Source organism: Athene noctua, chromosome 3, assembly GCF_965140245.1.
Source record: "Athene noctua chromosome 3, bAthNoc1.hap1.1, whole genome shotgun sequence".
NCBI lineage: Eukaryota > Metazoa > Chordata > Aves > Strigiformes > Strigidae > Athene > Athene noctua.
This window is the reverse complement of record NC_134039.1, coordinates 87,157,219-87,172,858: the sequence shown is the minus strand read 5'-3', so window position 1 is coordinate 87,172,858 and position 15,640 is coordinate 87,157,219. Positions and strand designations below refer to the sequence as shown.

Here is a 15,640-nt window from a genome sequence, read left to right as displayed (position 1 = left end):
TCTTTTTTGCTTTTCCCCATAGGTGGAGCAGAACTGGGCAACGCTACAAGGGGGTGAGATGACTATCCAGACGACGCAGGCATCAGAGGCCACGCAGGCAGTGGCATCGTTAGCAGAAGCAGCAGTGGCAGCATCTCAGGAGATGCAACAAGGAGCAACTGTTACCATGGCACTCAACAGGTATGGGTGAGAGATGGAGGCTTGAAGCACACATGCATGACATTTCCTTCTAGGTTTTCACTCTAATGGTGCAAAGACTGCTGTGTGCCATCCCAGTAGAGGCTTTTCTTTAGCAAATTCCTGTCAGCTTGTGTCCAGGTGTCTGCAGGACAGTTCCAGATTTCCACTGTAGCTATAGAACACTGACATGGAAATTTCCTGAAAGAGGAAAAGATGAGTAGTAACTGTACCCTCTAAATGATCTCATTTGTATAGCAAGGATCCAGTTACAGAATTGAGCTTGCTGAGCAAGCGAGAGTCGTGATGTGCTAATAGCACCTTTTAAGTATGCTGCTCTGTGTCTCCCTCAATATTATTAATGGTTTCTTACTAAAAGACTAAGGCTGAATTTCCCTGTGGTGTGGCAATATGGTCTCTTTTCAGAAATCAGAGTCTCTTGTCCACAGGCCAGTGTTTTGGGGCTTTCTCCCAAATGTGTTTCTGAAGTAGAAGGTGAATGAGCTGCAATAGTAATGGTGCCTCTTCATCTTGGAACGAGCTCTGATAGCTTTTTGGTTGTACTCGGGTTACCAAGATCTGCAGCGTAGTTCTCTACAGGTCCATGCAGCAGGAAGCAGTGTCTTTGCTCAGCTCTGGTGAGTTCCTTAAGCTTTGCCTGCTGTTCTTAAAAACTGGAAATGGCTGTTGCACACCACAGCTGCAGCTTGAGAGAGCAGGAGGATCGTAGGAAACATGGCATCAGCCCCCAGCAGCATGGGAAGTTTCACACTGCTGAGGTGTAGACAAAATATTTTCCTCATCCAAATCAAGATTCTGGGCTAGGAGCTGTTGACTGAACAGGCCTGGGTTAGGACAAAGCGCAAGTCCACGCTGCTGATGGTTGGAGTAAAGCTCCGAGACCTTGGTATATACACAAATTGCTGAAGCAGTGACCTTGATCTTGGGGACATTCAACACCTCAGTTCCAAATTGCTGTTGCAACTGCATCACAAACACACCTAGAACTGTTTTTTCTTTTTGTGGTTCAGATTCAGGTCCATCGTGTGTTCTTTTGTGCTGCCACAGAAGGTTGGTTAAGTAGCCTTTTTTACTGGTAGTTTCAGTATAAAATTGCCTTTTAAAAACAAATGATCTTTTTAGGACACTGTAAGAACAACTAAAGTAACTAGGCATGGGGTTGGAGGAAGAAGCCCAGTCTTCCAGAATCTAACTTGCAGGATTTTATCCTGCACAATTCCAGGCAATAGATTTTTTTTTTTTTTTTTTTAAAGTTTTTCTGGACTTAGAACATCAATGGGCTTTTGATTTTAATTTCATCCCATCACCGCTAGTTTTAGCTCTTAAGGTCGCAATGAGCTGTTCCTTTTCCTGCATTAGCTTAAGAAATGCAGAATCCTCAATAAAAAGAAGTGTTAGAACTAAAAAGTGTCGTCTAGAAAATATGAATGGAAGAGCCTTCAACAAGTCATTTAGTTTCTGCTGTGCCTCAAGACAGGATCAGTTCCACTTACACCCAGGAAAACCCTGTGATAAGTCTGTTCAAACAGCATGTACATCAGGAGTGGTGTGAAGGCTGTAGCAGCATTGCAGTGAGAATCCCAGAACCATCTGGGTTGGAAAAGCCCTTGCAGCTCCTCCAGCCCCACCATGACCCTCCCCCTGAGCGTTCCCAACTCCCCCAGATCCCTCAGCGCTGGCTCAGCCCGACTCTTCAACCCCTCCAGGGATCCCGGGGACTCCCCCCTGCCCTGGGCAGCCCATTCCAACGCCCAACAGCCCCTTCTGCACAGAAATCCTTCCTCAGAGCCAGCCTGACCCTGCCCTGGGCAGCTTGAGGCCATTCCCTCGGGGCCTGGCGCTGGGGCCTTGGCTCCAGAGACTCATCCCCCCTCTCTGCCCCCTCCTGGCAGGGAGTTGCAGAGGGCCAGGAGGTCTCCCCTCAGCCTCCTCTTCTCCAGACTGAACCCCCCCAGTTCCCCCAGCCGCTCCCCAGCAGACCTGTGCTCCAGACCCTGCCCCAGCTCCGTTGCCCTTCTCTGGCCACGCTCGAGTCATTCAATGGCCTTTTTGGGGTGAGGGGCCCAAAACTGAACCCCCTCAGCGAGGGGCGGCCTCCCCAGTGCCCAGCACAGGGCTCAGATCTCTTCCTTGTCAACGAGGAACCTCGTGTTTTATTTCCCAGCTTGTTGTCACCCTCTTTGTCTGCTGACCATGGTAGTGCTGGAGACCCTTCTAGGTGTCTGTCCTCCAACACCCTTCCATGCAGAAGAGGTGTGCTTTTTCCTTTGCCACAAAATGCTCCTTGGAGCTTTCAGCTGTAGGACTGCAGTCTTTCCCCTGCCTGGAGGAAGATCCCAGCCAGGCTCTGCTCCTTGAAAGCTGGTGCCTTATCCCAGCTCTGGAAACTTTATGCCTCATTTAGCTGAAAAGGGCCATCCCTGAACCTTGTTCCGATGGCTGCTGAGGGAGCGCAGAGTCTTTCGTAGCCCTGCCTAGAGCAGCACGTCTGCCAACAGCACGACATGATGGATGACGCAACCTCTGTTAGGTTTGAGGATGGGAAGTATTAGCCCTTCTAGTAAAAGAGGACAAAGTGAAGGTGGGTAATTAATTCATTGATCTGAACCAATTAATGTTCGTGGAGCACACTGTAGCTGGAAAAAGCTTTTATGCCGCAGATCATTATTATTTTCAGGGATGCAACCGTAACAGATTATTAAGATGCTCAATTGCCCTTGAAAATGGATTCAACTAAGTGCTGTGTGAAGCCTGGGAAACAGGGTTACGCTGGTAAATGCATGTTTACTCCAGGTTTGCCGTGTTGTAGTTGTCTTTCCTGCAGTGTAACTGCCTTCGCATAGCTGCACGTTCAGAAGAGAGGTTAGCCAAAGGGAGTAAGAAAGCAGAACAAGAAAATATTCTGGTTCGTTAGCAGTGTTTAAGAGCTACTTTGAGAGACAGGGGGGCTATTCAGAAATGAAAATACACCCTGAGTGAATACAGTTGGAAAATGTACAGCATCTAAGCAGGAAATTGGGAAGGAGAAAGAATGAGTAGGAAGTACTTGCAAAATATCTGAGTCAGTTGGTGTACCGGCGGATGAGCAGGGCAGTTAAGGAAGAGCATCCTAAGGGAAGCTAAAGAAAATACCTACTTGAGTTCATTAAGGTAAGAAACGGTAGGAGATTCAGCTGCAGGAAGGAGGTGGCTTTGGGATTTTGTGACTAACAGTAGGTCACTAGAAGTGGCTTAATAGTCATCCAACAAATCTGGAGAAATCTGGACGGCTGCTGAAGGACACTCACAGCACTCTGGCTGTGCAACCAAATGGCAAATAAAATATGGTGTCAATAAATGCCAAGTGATACACATGCAGAGAAATATTTCCCAATGAGGGACTGTATGCTACCAGTAAACATTCAGGCAGCATTCAGGGGACTGTCCTTCAGGAATGTTTTATCACTGCTGCACAGAGACTGTCAAAAAGCTTGAATATTAGGAAATGTAGGGAAAGGCATAGAGAACGAGCCAGGATTAGGCCCCTGGACTAACTTATGGTGTGTCTACGTCTTGAATAGTGTGAGAACTGGTCACCCCCCTCAAACAGATGTCTTACAGCAGAAAAAATCTGGAAGGGACGAGAGTGATCGGAAGCCAGGAAGAGTCCTTGCACAGTAAGTGGACTGTGGCTCTTCAGCTTGGGAAGATTACTGCAAGTCTGTGAAATCATGGGGAAAACAAAAATACAACAGCTATTTTCTGTTTCTCACAATATCAGACTTAACGGCTGCCCAGCCAGACTGAGGCAGCAGTATTCGGAGTACCAGAATGCCATTTTTCTTGACACAGCATCTAATTAAACATGGAACTCATTGTTAACAGGAAGTTGTGGAAGCAAAAAGTATAAATGGGTTTGAAAGGGGATTAGACAAATCAAACCTGATGGTCCAGATGCAGTCTCTGATGTAGGAAATCAATACGCTGCCGACCGTTGCAAGTTGAGAGGGTGTAGGAAGGGAAGGATCATACACACTCCTTCCTAAATGTCTGATCCTGGCTGTTCTCACAGCAGGACTGCTGCACGAGAGGGACCTTTGGTCTGACCTCATTCGTATGGAGAAATTCAAGAATACTGTGCTAAGCTACAGATCACTCATTAAAAAGAATTATTAAACCACTTGGCTGGGGAGAAATACTTCGTCTTGGCTAAATACAGAGCTGCTGATGTGATCCTGGTAATGGTAAACCTCTGGGCCTGTTTCAGTGCAAGGTGAACTGGCTGAATTGGTAATGAAGGGGAAAGCTCTAAAATGTGTAGAGACCTGGAATGTGACAGTGCCAAAAGGATGACTTTTGTACCAGAAACTCCCTTGGATTGTCCAAAAGCTTTTAGTAAAGTGCTAAGCAAAAGGATAAGGTAAGAAGGCAGGGATGTCCTAAGAGATGTGCAAGCTGAAAAACGCCAGTGAAAGCAGCTTCTTCCCCTATATTCCTCCTCCGCTGTAGATTTTTCTGCTCTGGATAACTTCATCTGGGCCCAATAAGAATCCCTCCTTTCTGGATTTGTTCTCTTTGACATACGATGCCTGGTTAAAAGGGATGTTATTGAAATGATTTGTTTGTTTGGTCTTCCTAATTCCTCTTTCTCCTCTCCTGTACCCGCAGTGAAGCAGCTGCCCACGCAGTAGCCACGCTTGCTGAAGCCACTCTTCAAGGTGGAGGACAAATTGTCCTGTCTGGTGAAACTGCAGCAGCAGTAGGAGCACTTACCGGAGTCCAAGACGCCAATGGTAAGGCTGCCGGAAGGTTCTTACTTTGGGGTTTTTTCTTTGCTTTTAGCTAGGGGTTTTTCCTCTCTTTTAACTGAAATGTCAAGTTTTTGCTAGTAAAATAGTTCTGCTTCACTGCAGATTGTCACTAACAAGGTTGTGACTTAAAAGCCCAGAACAAAATGGTAGTGCTAAGCTCTTGTTTACTGCCATAGTGCTGGTGGCTCTGCTCTTTTCCTCCTTCTGCCAGCTTGCTATTTAGTCTCAGTTTTGGGTGGGAAGACTGCTCCCAACTCTGTATCTGCACAGTGCCTAGCACAGGGAGGACCAGACTCAGTCAACTAACAGCTAGTTAGTGCCATAATAAACTCATCTCCAAAACGCTGCCCTGTGAAGTGGCAGAGAGTATGACCAGCGTTTTATTACCCGCTCATTTCCTTCCTTTCTCAAGACTTTTTTTGTATGCTTGGTGGCTGCTCTTGAGCAACTGTTGCTTTTCTGCTTGGGTGGCACCTTCCAGTCATCCCTTGGCGGTCAGCCTCGGGTTGTTTGCCTCCTGCTTTATTTTCCATCTTGCCACCATAGTCAGTCGCTTGGTTCCAGGGATTCTCTGTAGCATTTCTCACTTATTATCTGGATGTCTCTTCTGCCAAGTCTGGCGACTTCCACAGTTATTCAAACTAAGCTGTAGTGAATAAAACAGAAATTGGTTCGAGAGATTCAACGATACTGGAACGTATGAACGTGTCTGGTTGGTGTTTGTCCACTGCCTCCAATTGCCGTGTACTTCTGCCTGATGCCTTTCCCATTCTTTCCCAGTTCAGAGGTGAAACTCACTGGTTATTTTGATTAAATGAAAGGAGATGTGTCAAAATAAGCTCAAAAAAGGATGCAAAGTGTGAAGTCATAGAGAAATGTCACCTTGAGGATGGGGCTATGTGGACTCGTAATTTTCAAAGGGGGAGCAAGCATGTGCAGTTGGGTGGCAGAGCGATGACTTCTTGCCTTGTCACTTTGTGGGCAAAGCAGAAATCTGGCTAGATGAGACCTCGAGTTTGACATCCATCAAAATCCTCATCTCATGGGGAGCGTGCTTGTTTTAGAACGTCAATATTTAGTTTGCAGCAAAAACAGGATGGTGGAGGGAAGAGCAATTTTACTCGGGTGTTCGACTTGATATCTCTTGCTGTGGAGTCAGCCAGCCTGAAGAGGGAGCAGAAATGAAGCGAAAATGCTGTTCTCAGCTGGGAATGCAGCTGATCTTGAGAGGGAAGAGTAGGGTTGGGTTGTATTCTGCTTTGCCGGCAGCCTGGCATGAGGGGAATAAGTGATGCGTGTTTATCGAAGGAAGGATCTGACCCTGGATGCTCAAAACCAGCAACTAATCAGATCTGTAAAAGCACGTTAGTGTCCTTTAGCAGATCTGCACCCCTGACTTCTTTTGGTCTGCTTCCAAAATGCTTTCATGGTCTGGATTCCTCTGGATGCTTTCCCTAAAAAAGCTCTCCTCCTCCACACCCTTCCTGAGTCGCTCCACCTCACTCACCCAGCATTAATAACATTTTAATGCATGCTGGGCTTTTTTTCTTTTTTCTTTTTTTTTTTTTTTTTTACCAGCAGATTTGGAAATCAGGTGGCATTTAGAGTGCATTAAGGGGAAAGACTGCAGCATTTTCCTCTGTGCAAAACCTCGCCCGCAGCCCCTCGCCTTGTTTCCACTCTTCTTCGATTTGCTCTAATCTCCGGTGGTATTAAGGGGAAGGGCTTTGTCGGCGCGGCAGTCCTTGGAAGCGCCATGCTGTTAGTTTTATTACGTAACCAGCTAATATATCTCCCTTAGGGATGGAGGAGATGTTGGTATCCATTCCTGCTGTCTCTGTCTGGGGATGGAGAGCAGATGGATTTTCAGCGTTGGCACTGTCGCGGAGGATTTGTCTGCTTTCTCCGTACCCTGAAGCCCAGGGTGTGAGTGGGAGCGTCCTCTTGGACACCGGTGCTCAGTTATTTGATGCAGTGGGGACAAACTGCTCCGTGTGCCCTTCTGTCGGGAGGAGACGAAATGGGGATTTTGTTCAATTGGTTGCAGGAAGGAGAGGGGGGAAAATGACTGCCAGAGCCATAATGGTATTAACCAGCAAATTCCCCCTGCTTGGTGTTGCTTGCAAAGTCTTCATTTGCTGATATTTCCAATAAATGCTTCTCTCTAGGAATGCTCTTACCCTTCTGTAGGTCCCTTCTGAGGAATTCCAATCCCTTACCCACGCCACTTTCCCTGCAAGGGACATAAATTTATCCCCATCTTATTGGTAGGGAAAAGGAGGCAGTAGTTTAACAAAATTGCTTGAGGTCAGGTGAGGTGTTTCATTCCTGTTTTTAGCCATTAGATGTAATTATTCTCTTTTTAAAATTTCTTGTTTCTATCTTGAGCTTTCCCATCCGTTCTCTGGCATCTGAATAATAATTAAGCGATACAGAAGAACCAAGACAGCTCAAAAGCAGCGACTCTTCTGCGTGTTCGTGGATGTCTTGGAAACTAGGGCTGAGTGTGGTCTTGCAGGGAGGCCAGCAGCGTGTCTGAACTGCGAAAGGGCTGCAGATAATCATAGCTAAGGGAAACAAGATCTCCTGCTCCCATGCAGTGTCAAACTACCTAAGTGCATTACGGTTTCCTTGCTGCTCTGGAGCATCTGCTCTGAGTCGGGGTGCTGGGAGCGATGACCCCATGGTTTGAGCCTCAGATGTTTTGTTCTGAATTGGCTGGCATTAAAGCAAAGTAATACTCAAAGCAAGCGAAGGGGGTGGTAGCAGCACCGATTTCTGAAGTTGGCTGGAAACTGAAAATGCTCTGCTAAGAGGAAACTCTGCGCTCTGGGGCTGCTTTCGGGGTGTGCTCTGAGCAGCTCCGGGTGATGGGCTGGTGCTGGAGCCGTCCCAGCCCACCGGGGCCGGAGGAGAGAAACTCGATCAGCGTTGGAAAGGGGAGGTGACGGTGCCAGCCTGCAGTCTGGGCCTCGCTCGCCGGAGCATCCTCATGCTGCAGCCTTTTGTTTGACATTGATCCGAGCGGGGGCTTGAAAGCTGCTCGGGCTACGGGCTTCCTGGCTTCATCTTGAAATATTGATGAAGCTTTTGCCTAAGCGGTACCTGCGCAGGGCTGTAGCAGTGCGCAGGGCAGCCCGTGAAGGACAGAGCAGCCTCCCTGCCCGAGGAAGGTCGGTTTAACGGCCTGGGTGTTGTCACGGGCCTGGGGTTATCGTGGTTTTGTGCAGCGTGGGGCGTTTTGAAGGGCTGATTTGAGGGCGAGAGGAGTGGGATGCTCAAAGCTCCAGCTGGGGTTCAGAACAGGACGTGGAAGGAGGCACAGCGGAAAGAGCTGGTGTTGGGAAGAGAAGTGGCAGTGGATGATGCGAAACCAAGCTGTGACCGGGGAATTGATTTAACAGACCTGAGCTAGGCACAGCCAGAGCCCCAGTGGGTCCTTGCTTGTGCGCTTTGGTCTGAGTGTGTGGCACTGCTGCTCTTTTTCCTGCCCCCAAAGCACATTTGACTGTTGTATCTCCTCCCTGTGCTGCTGGAGATGCTCCTGGGAGCGCTGCTGTGTGGCAGTGTACAAGTGGGCACTAAGAGGAGCCTACAGCGAGTTTTGCCCTTCTCCATCCCCCTCAGTCATCCTAAAAAATCCAAGCTCAGTTCTCCATACAACCAAGGGGAGCTGTGCTTATGGCTGGGGGTGGGCCAGGATTATCTAGTTGTGACGGAAGCCCAGGGAGAGCATTAGGACTCTGACGTGGGCAAAGGGGGATTAGCAAGCTCTCTGCTTTCGCAAAGAGAGGAAATAAGGCATCAGCACAGGAGCACGCCTTGCGAGGTGGCGTAGGACCAACAAGCCTATAGTGGCATTTAGGGTGATGGGGAACTTGCTGCGCAGAAGAGCTGCTCCACTTGGCAACTTCTGTATCAGAAGTGGTTTAAACGCTGAAAAGGCTTCAGCTCTGGGTGAGGCTGCCGAGCCTCCCGCAGGAAATCAATAAGGTGTCAGGTGGAAACCTGTCTCCACCCTCGGCTGCGCAGATGGGAGATGGGGAACCCTCCTCTCAGCAGCACGGAGACCTCCAGGCCTCAGCGCCGTTGCCAGTCCCATCAGGCTCTGTGCAGGCTGTTTGCAGTTGAAAGCACATCCAGGAGGGGAAGGCGGGAGTCGAGATCCTGCTCTCTGGGCTCTGCCTGTCTCCTAGAGAGGGTGAAAGCAGAGGGATGCGTCGGGCAAACCCAGTGCAAGGGAACTGCCTGTTCTTGCTTTTGGATGCCTCGGGACAGGGAGGTGTGGCACGCTGATCCACTGGTAACTGGTGGCTTTTTTTACATGAGAGAAAAAAAAAAAAAAATTTTGGATCTCCTTTTTAGAGAAGATGGACCCAAGTGAGTCGCTAGCAGCTTGGCAAAGCACGGATCAGCTTGCTTGCATCCAAACAGCCAGGAAGGAGAGACTCGAGCTTTTTGTAGGGTCTTCCCAGTGGGAACAGATTATTTTTTATTTTATTTTAATGAAGCATTACCTTGAAACAGGTATGATTTTATCCTGATCTGAAGGAGAAGTGAGGAAAATCATTTTTGCAGGTGTGTTTCAGATGACAGGGAAGAAGAGAGGCCGGTGGCAGCCAGCAAAGATTGCTGAGGTGGATGAGTCTGAGTTCAGGGTGCGTGTGCTGAGCAGATCCAGGACCAGGGAAAAGTGTTTCCTGGAGGATGAATTACTGTGCATGAATGAATTATTGTCAGCGACAGGGCCGTGTTGCACTCTGAGTAAAATATGTTGGCGTAAACCTCAGTTAAAACGAGCTTATTCCGTCTCAGGTACGTGCAGTTCCCTGCAGAGTGGGGGAACTTGAGGCAGCTCAACTATCTCTGTGTCTGCACCCCTCCATGTCAGCGTCTGGCTGTCCAGGGACCCCCAAGTGTGGGTGACGAGGAATATGTTGGGCTGTTGGGACACCAGCCCCAGGTTTGATGCCAGCAGTCAGCATGGTGCTGCTGGTCTTTCCCAGCACGATGAGGGCCAAAATATTCCCAAGACCGCTGCTCCATTTGCACAGAACCTTACGAGCACAGCTTTCTGCTCATTTGGCACAGCTTGCCTTGCGCCTTAAAACCCATCCTGATGGATCTCGTGGGCTTTGCTGCTGTCCTACGTTACCCTTGGGCAGCGCTGGGGGTGCAGTTGCTTCACGCTGCGTGTGCCTTTGGTTTGACACCTTGGGGCTGATGACGAGGCGGCTGCCACTGACGATTAGGATTTATCTGCCCACCATCTGGGGAAAAAAATAGTGACTCAGACAAGTCCCTCTTGTACCACATTGATGGCCAGATTTTCCCTTCAGTCCAACCAACCGGGTGCAACCTACGCCAAGGCGCAGTTGCGTTGCGTGGAGCCAGCATCGCGCAACCCGGCGCAGACAGTTTGGGTGGTTTGAGTCGAGCAAAAGACTGGAGGTGGATGCCCCGGCCCTTGAGTTCTGCTGGCTTTAGGGCTTCCATTGGCTTGTTGAGGGACCTTGGTAAGTCCTCTTGTGACCCTTGATGGAAATGCAGAATGGTTATTTCTGGGTACACTTTGGCTTTTGGGGTAGAGAGGCTCATGGGCACTATCATTTTATTTCCCTGGGGGAAAACATTTTTATATGATGAGCACTCATGATGTAGCACAGGTCTTTTTCCTCTTTGCAAAGGCAGCAGTGTCAGAGGAGCACAAGGAGACCCCCTGGGTGGTTTTGTGCCTTCGTTCTGCATCCAAGTCTCACGAGAAGTCTACAGGCTGCTTTTTAGCTCTGAAACGTGCCTTTGATTGTGAAGAGAGAAGGCAGCACCCTGGGGACACACCAGGAGTTGCTCAGTTCCTGCCTTGATCTGTCGCTGTCCCCTGAAAGACACTTGTCTCTTCTCCTCAGCGATGGTGTTAGCGGTACCCTGGAAGGGCAGCCAGCCTCACTGGGGGTAGGCACTCACTGCCAAGCCCTTTGCTGTTTCATCACTTCGAGCATTTCTTTGAGTCCTGTTGAGTTTCCACCCAGAAAATGAGCCATGCACCGTCTGGCCTTATCTCCCACCTTCTCGATGACCTTATGGCATCTCCAGCATCTCCCTTGGCCTCCTCATTTCCCCTCCCCTGGTGAGTTTTGACATCCATTCCTGTTTTCAGGCAGTTGAGACTTACAGGCTCTCCAGCTGTCACACTGATGCTGTCCCGGTTTAAGCACAGGCCATTTACCTTCCACGTGTCCTGAATTAGGGGAAATGGACAGGAGGGCTGGGTCTGTTTAAAAATTAAAGCTGATTACAAGGCATTAACATTACATTTAAAGAAATAGACAGCAGCCCTCCTCTCTCAGCATAGTTGCAATATGTTCCCTTTTGTTCTGGTCTGGAAGAGGAAGCAGGACTGGTATCGACTCCAGGCTGGGCAGGATTTCTTCTTTATCCATAAATTTAAAAGGAGAAGCTGCCTCATGTCTCCTGCAATACTTTAAAGCCGTTCTGGTCTTACTACCTAAAGCAGTTCCCATCTCTGAGTTTGTAACAGGAAGCTTAAGTTCTTTCTGCTGATCTTGAATTTCTCTTGGAAAATTCAGATCTACTGACAAGGTGTTCATCAATCTGTCTTCTGCGTTGCTGTGTTGGGAAGCTTCATATTTGAGGGATCCCAAATTTTTTACACATGCATCCCCTCTAATGCCAAAACGCAGCTGTCTCGGGGGCAGCAGTCAGGAAGAAAACTCCCCCCCCCCTCCTCTTCCATAAAGGCTCAATTTCACTGGGGCAGATGGATTTTAAGGAATGTTCGGTCTGAGATCTTCAGGGCTGAGAAGGCAAGGGGACATGGTTGCTTCATGCATGGAGGGCTGGAAAGATGAGCGTGTTGGGTGCAGGAGGTGCTGCTCCCACCGTGCCCTGCCCAGCTGCAGTGTGGGCTTGGCCTGGGGATGAACACGGGTTTAAGGAAGTAGACAGGGTTGGTTTCTTCCATAGTCATCCTCACAGAGAAGTGTTTCAACAAGGGCCTTGGTGGTGTGACTTTCCTCCTCCTCTCCTGCAGCAGTGACCCTGTTTTCACATTGTGCAGGGTTGTTGCTTTCCCAAGTTGCCCAAGATTGAGGTTCCTTCCCGTGGTGGCCCTTCCTCACAACAGAGCAATAAGTCAATCTGGCTGGGAACACTGAAAGAATGTGCTGCTTGACTGGAAATTCATTGTGTTTCTAGGTCGAATTGGAAGCCTATCTATTCGGTGTATTTGTATGATATTTGTCCAGGCTTCTCCATCATCATCTCACAGGCCCTCAGTAAATCACGTGGCTTCAGAAGGAGCAGCTCAGTGCAGGACACTCACTGAGAAGAGGCCAAGCCTTTTGGCAAGCGAAGTGATGTAGGTGGCATATACTTATAGTCCCTGGATCTTGCTTTCCTCCATCTCTTAGTGAGACTTTTCATTTGACTTCACAGTTGCCAATGTTCACATTAAATTCCTGGCATTTGTTGCAATTTATGGTGACGAAGTCCCCAAGAACTTGGCTCTGAGCGCCGCATTACTGGGGTCGTGGGCTTTGCTGGTCCCCTCATGCTAACTTCCCTAAATCTGGGTATCTGGGGGTGACAGGGCATATGGGTCTTGGCTCACTGGATGGTTGGAGATCGCCTTTGCTTGTGGGGAGGGCGGTGGGGATGGGCACCTCTGCACGACTTCATGCTTGGTCATCCAAGATGAACACAGAGCAGAAGGAAAGGGCCTGGTCATCTGGATGGAGTACAGTCCTCATTTTAACTAACCCGTGATTGAGAAGCTATAGAATTTTGTTTGAGAGGGGGGTGTATATTGTGGGGGTTTTGTCTTCCTAATGTATATGTACCCTGACTGTAAGACTTGGATGTTTGAGAAGGGCTTCACATCTACACCAGCTTGGTGACATCAGTGGTTTTGGGGTGCCTGCAAGAGATGGATATCCTAATCCTTTGGCAAGCTTTTGTCTAAGGATTGAGATTGACTACAGACAGGAAAGGAATGACAGTCAGAATATCTAGCGTGTTTCCCTCCATATGTCTGGAAGCACAGCACTGGATAGACAAACAGTTCCTTGCTTGCCACTGTTCCCAGTCCAGGAATTGGGACGGGAGGGGATGGAGGTGTTTGTGTAATCTGTCTGCAAGCAGATCTTGGTGCCGCTGTCTGCGGATCGGTGCTTTGGCCCCAGGTTGGGGTAGGGAGGTGCTCTCCTGACAAGCTGCACATCTTCAGCGTGGTGCTGTTTTATTTCTAGCTCTTGGCCTAAAGAAAAGGGCACAGGTGGGGTCAGAAAAGCAGCTCTGTGAAGCTGCCTAGCTGTGCGTCGCTCTCCTGACCCATCGCAGATGCCGGCGAGTCATTTTTCCAGGCCTCCCCCTCCATGCCCAACCTCGCCCAGATCAGGGGCTTGGTACCAGCAGAGCTTCTTCATGGGGCTCCTGCTGCCTTTGCAGGGAGGGGGGTGGCACTCATGAAAGGGCCGGAGGCCACGTCGGGCGGGGGAAGGCAGCTTTTTGCCATTTCTGCTGGACACGTCTATGCCAGCAGAGCTTGTCTGTGGATGTGAGCGTTCAAACCTGGGAGTGTTGAACTGGGTGGATGAGATTGAAACCAGCCTCTGCTTTGCTGCTCCTTTCTCAGCGCTCCCAGGATGAAGTTGATATGTGGTGGATTCTGCCTGTAATACTAACTTACTCAAACCTGTGCTGAGCGTGTGTGGCAGCCCCCCCTCAGCTTTCTGAGCCCTGTGAGATGCTGGCTCACAGAGATTGTAGCCCCTCTCTGGAAGACCTTTCAGTTTAACAGCACGCAGCCAAGGACGACTTCATCCTGCTGGCATGATATCTGCTCATTCTCCTGCTCCTCCAGACAATCCCAGATGAGAGGTCCCAGCTCACCCTCCTCGCATGGCGAGCCGCTTCCCAGAGCGGAACAAGACTCATGTCTGGAGTTGTAGGGTGTTGTTTCTTCTGCAAACTGTCCCAACTGACCCCTCGCTGCCAGGGGTGAGGATGGGCGATTGTCCCTGCTGTGGAGCAGCTGCAACATCTGCCGGTGCAGATTTTAGCTTGCAAGGTGGCTGGCTTCCTGCTTAGAGAAATAACTTCCCCTCATCCTCATCTGTGTAGTGATGGGTTGTGACCACAGACAGAGCTGGGGATGTCGTTGCTGTTTCTCTCTACCTGTGCCACGCCACTTCTGCCCCTTACACCATTCAGGGGCTTGGGGAATTGAGAGGGGCAGGCTGTGATTACACTGAATCAGGGCAGATGGAGAGGGGCTTTCTAATCCCCCTGCAACAGAACTGGGCTGCAATCTGCTGTTTCATGACAGCAGGGCGCAGTTCGTGCCTTCCCTAGCAGGTACCCTTGTGACTGTGAGCTGGGCTGGAGCAGACCACCCTCTCCCGCTGTGCACTGGAGAGCTGTGGAAAATGTTGCTGGGTTTTGAATGGATGGAGTCGTCTGACCCGAGGGCAGTTTGTGAGCTCCGGGCTCTTAATGGCTGTCAGTGGGCGTAGGGTGCAATCTGATCCAAATGGGAAGCTGGCTGAAATCCCAGCAAGCTGTTGTTACTGTGTGAGGCATCTTATGAAATGAGATGGGTTTTGTGAACTCCCCCCCGCCGGGCACCCCACTAGTAGGAGAAATACCCTGTAAGCGAAGCTACGAGCCAGGGCTTCCCCAGGCAGAGCTCTTTGAGGCATGGTTTGCGTGTCTCTCCCTTTACGGCGCTTGTAGTCTTGTGTGTTAGATCAAAGTTCCCTCCCTGCGGAGCTACTCGTGCTTTCTGCTCTCAGCACAGCCTCCCCCTCTCCGTGCTCCCCTTCGGACTGTGCCTTCCCACTTCCCAGGCGTGTGATGCAGAGTAGACGTCTCCAAACTGCTCAAGGGGTTGTTTCTTTTCTTTGCCTTAAAAAGTGCTCTGCTCCTCTTTGAAAACTGCCTCAGCTGCTTTCTTAGGGTTTGACCTCTTGAGTTGCTCTATTGCGTTTTTCTGAGCATGTCTAGAGGATCGTTCTGTGGCTGTATTTATCCTCTTCATTGGATCTCCATAGCAGGGACTGATTTTAAAGCCTAAAAGCACAACCCCATCTGTCTTGTGCCTCTGGGGCATAGTAAAGAGCCCTGTCCTGCAACTGCTGAGCCTGTGAGTGATCTCGCTTGCAGAAATGTTTTCATTTTCCACCAGACCTGCCTATGGCAGAATGATGAAGACTGCAGGTTTTAATTCATTTTCCTAAGTGGCCGCACTGGACCTTCAGAATTCTGTTTTTCCAAGTGAAACTCGTTCCTCTTCGTTGGCCCTGATGTTCATCAGTTAGATTCTGGGTTTGAAGAGGAGAAAGTTTCTCACTACAGGATTGATTCGTTTATGCTTTGAGGCGTCAGCAGGTTGCAATGCAACTCTACCTTGGCACCCCTTGGCGGGTGACACTTGGGTGGCCTTGTCCGAACGGTCGTTGGGACACCCTCTCCTGGGGGCACACAAGGAAGAGAAGGTAAATTTGTCACTGTAAGGACTGTTCCAGCCTTCCAGCATCTTGACTGCAGCCTGGTAAATGAACAGCATGAGAGTTAACCCCCGGGGATGTCCCTCCTCTGCCCTTTCGCTGGGTGAGTCCTAATGATAGCTGGGC

General features: G+C 49.5%; 1 protein-coding gene across 4 annotated transcripts in view; it reads left to right on the top strand.

Moving 5' to 3' along the window:
• The window catches only part of NRF1 (nuclear respiratory factor 1), a 75,688-nt gene that overhangs the window by 41,490 nt on the left and 18,558 nt on the right, over positions 1-15,640 (top strand). For all 4 annotated transcript variants that reach the window (XM_074903580.1, XM_074903577.1, XM_074903579.1 and 1 more), the window contains 2 exons: positions 23-180; positions 4,846-4,970. In XM_074903580.1, the coding sequence (XP_074759681.1) occupies positions 23-180; positions 4,846-4,970 (283 nt within the window). The remainder of the gene's footprint in view (positions 1-22; positions 181-4,845; positions 4,971-15,640) is intronic.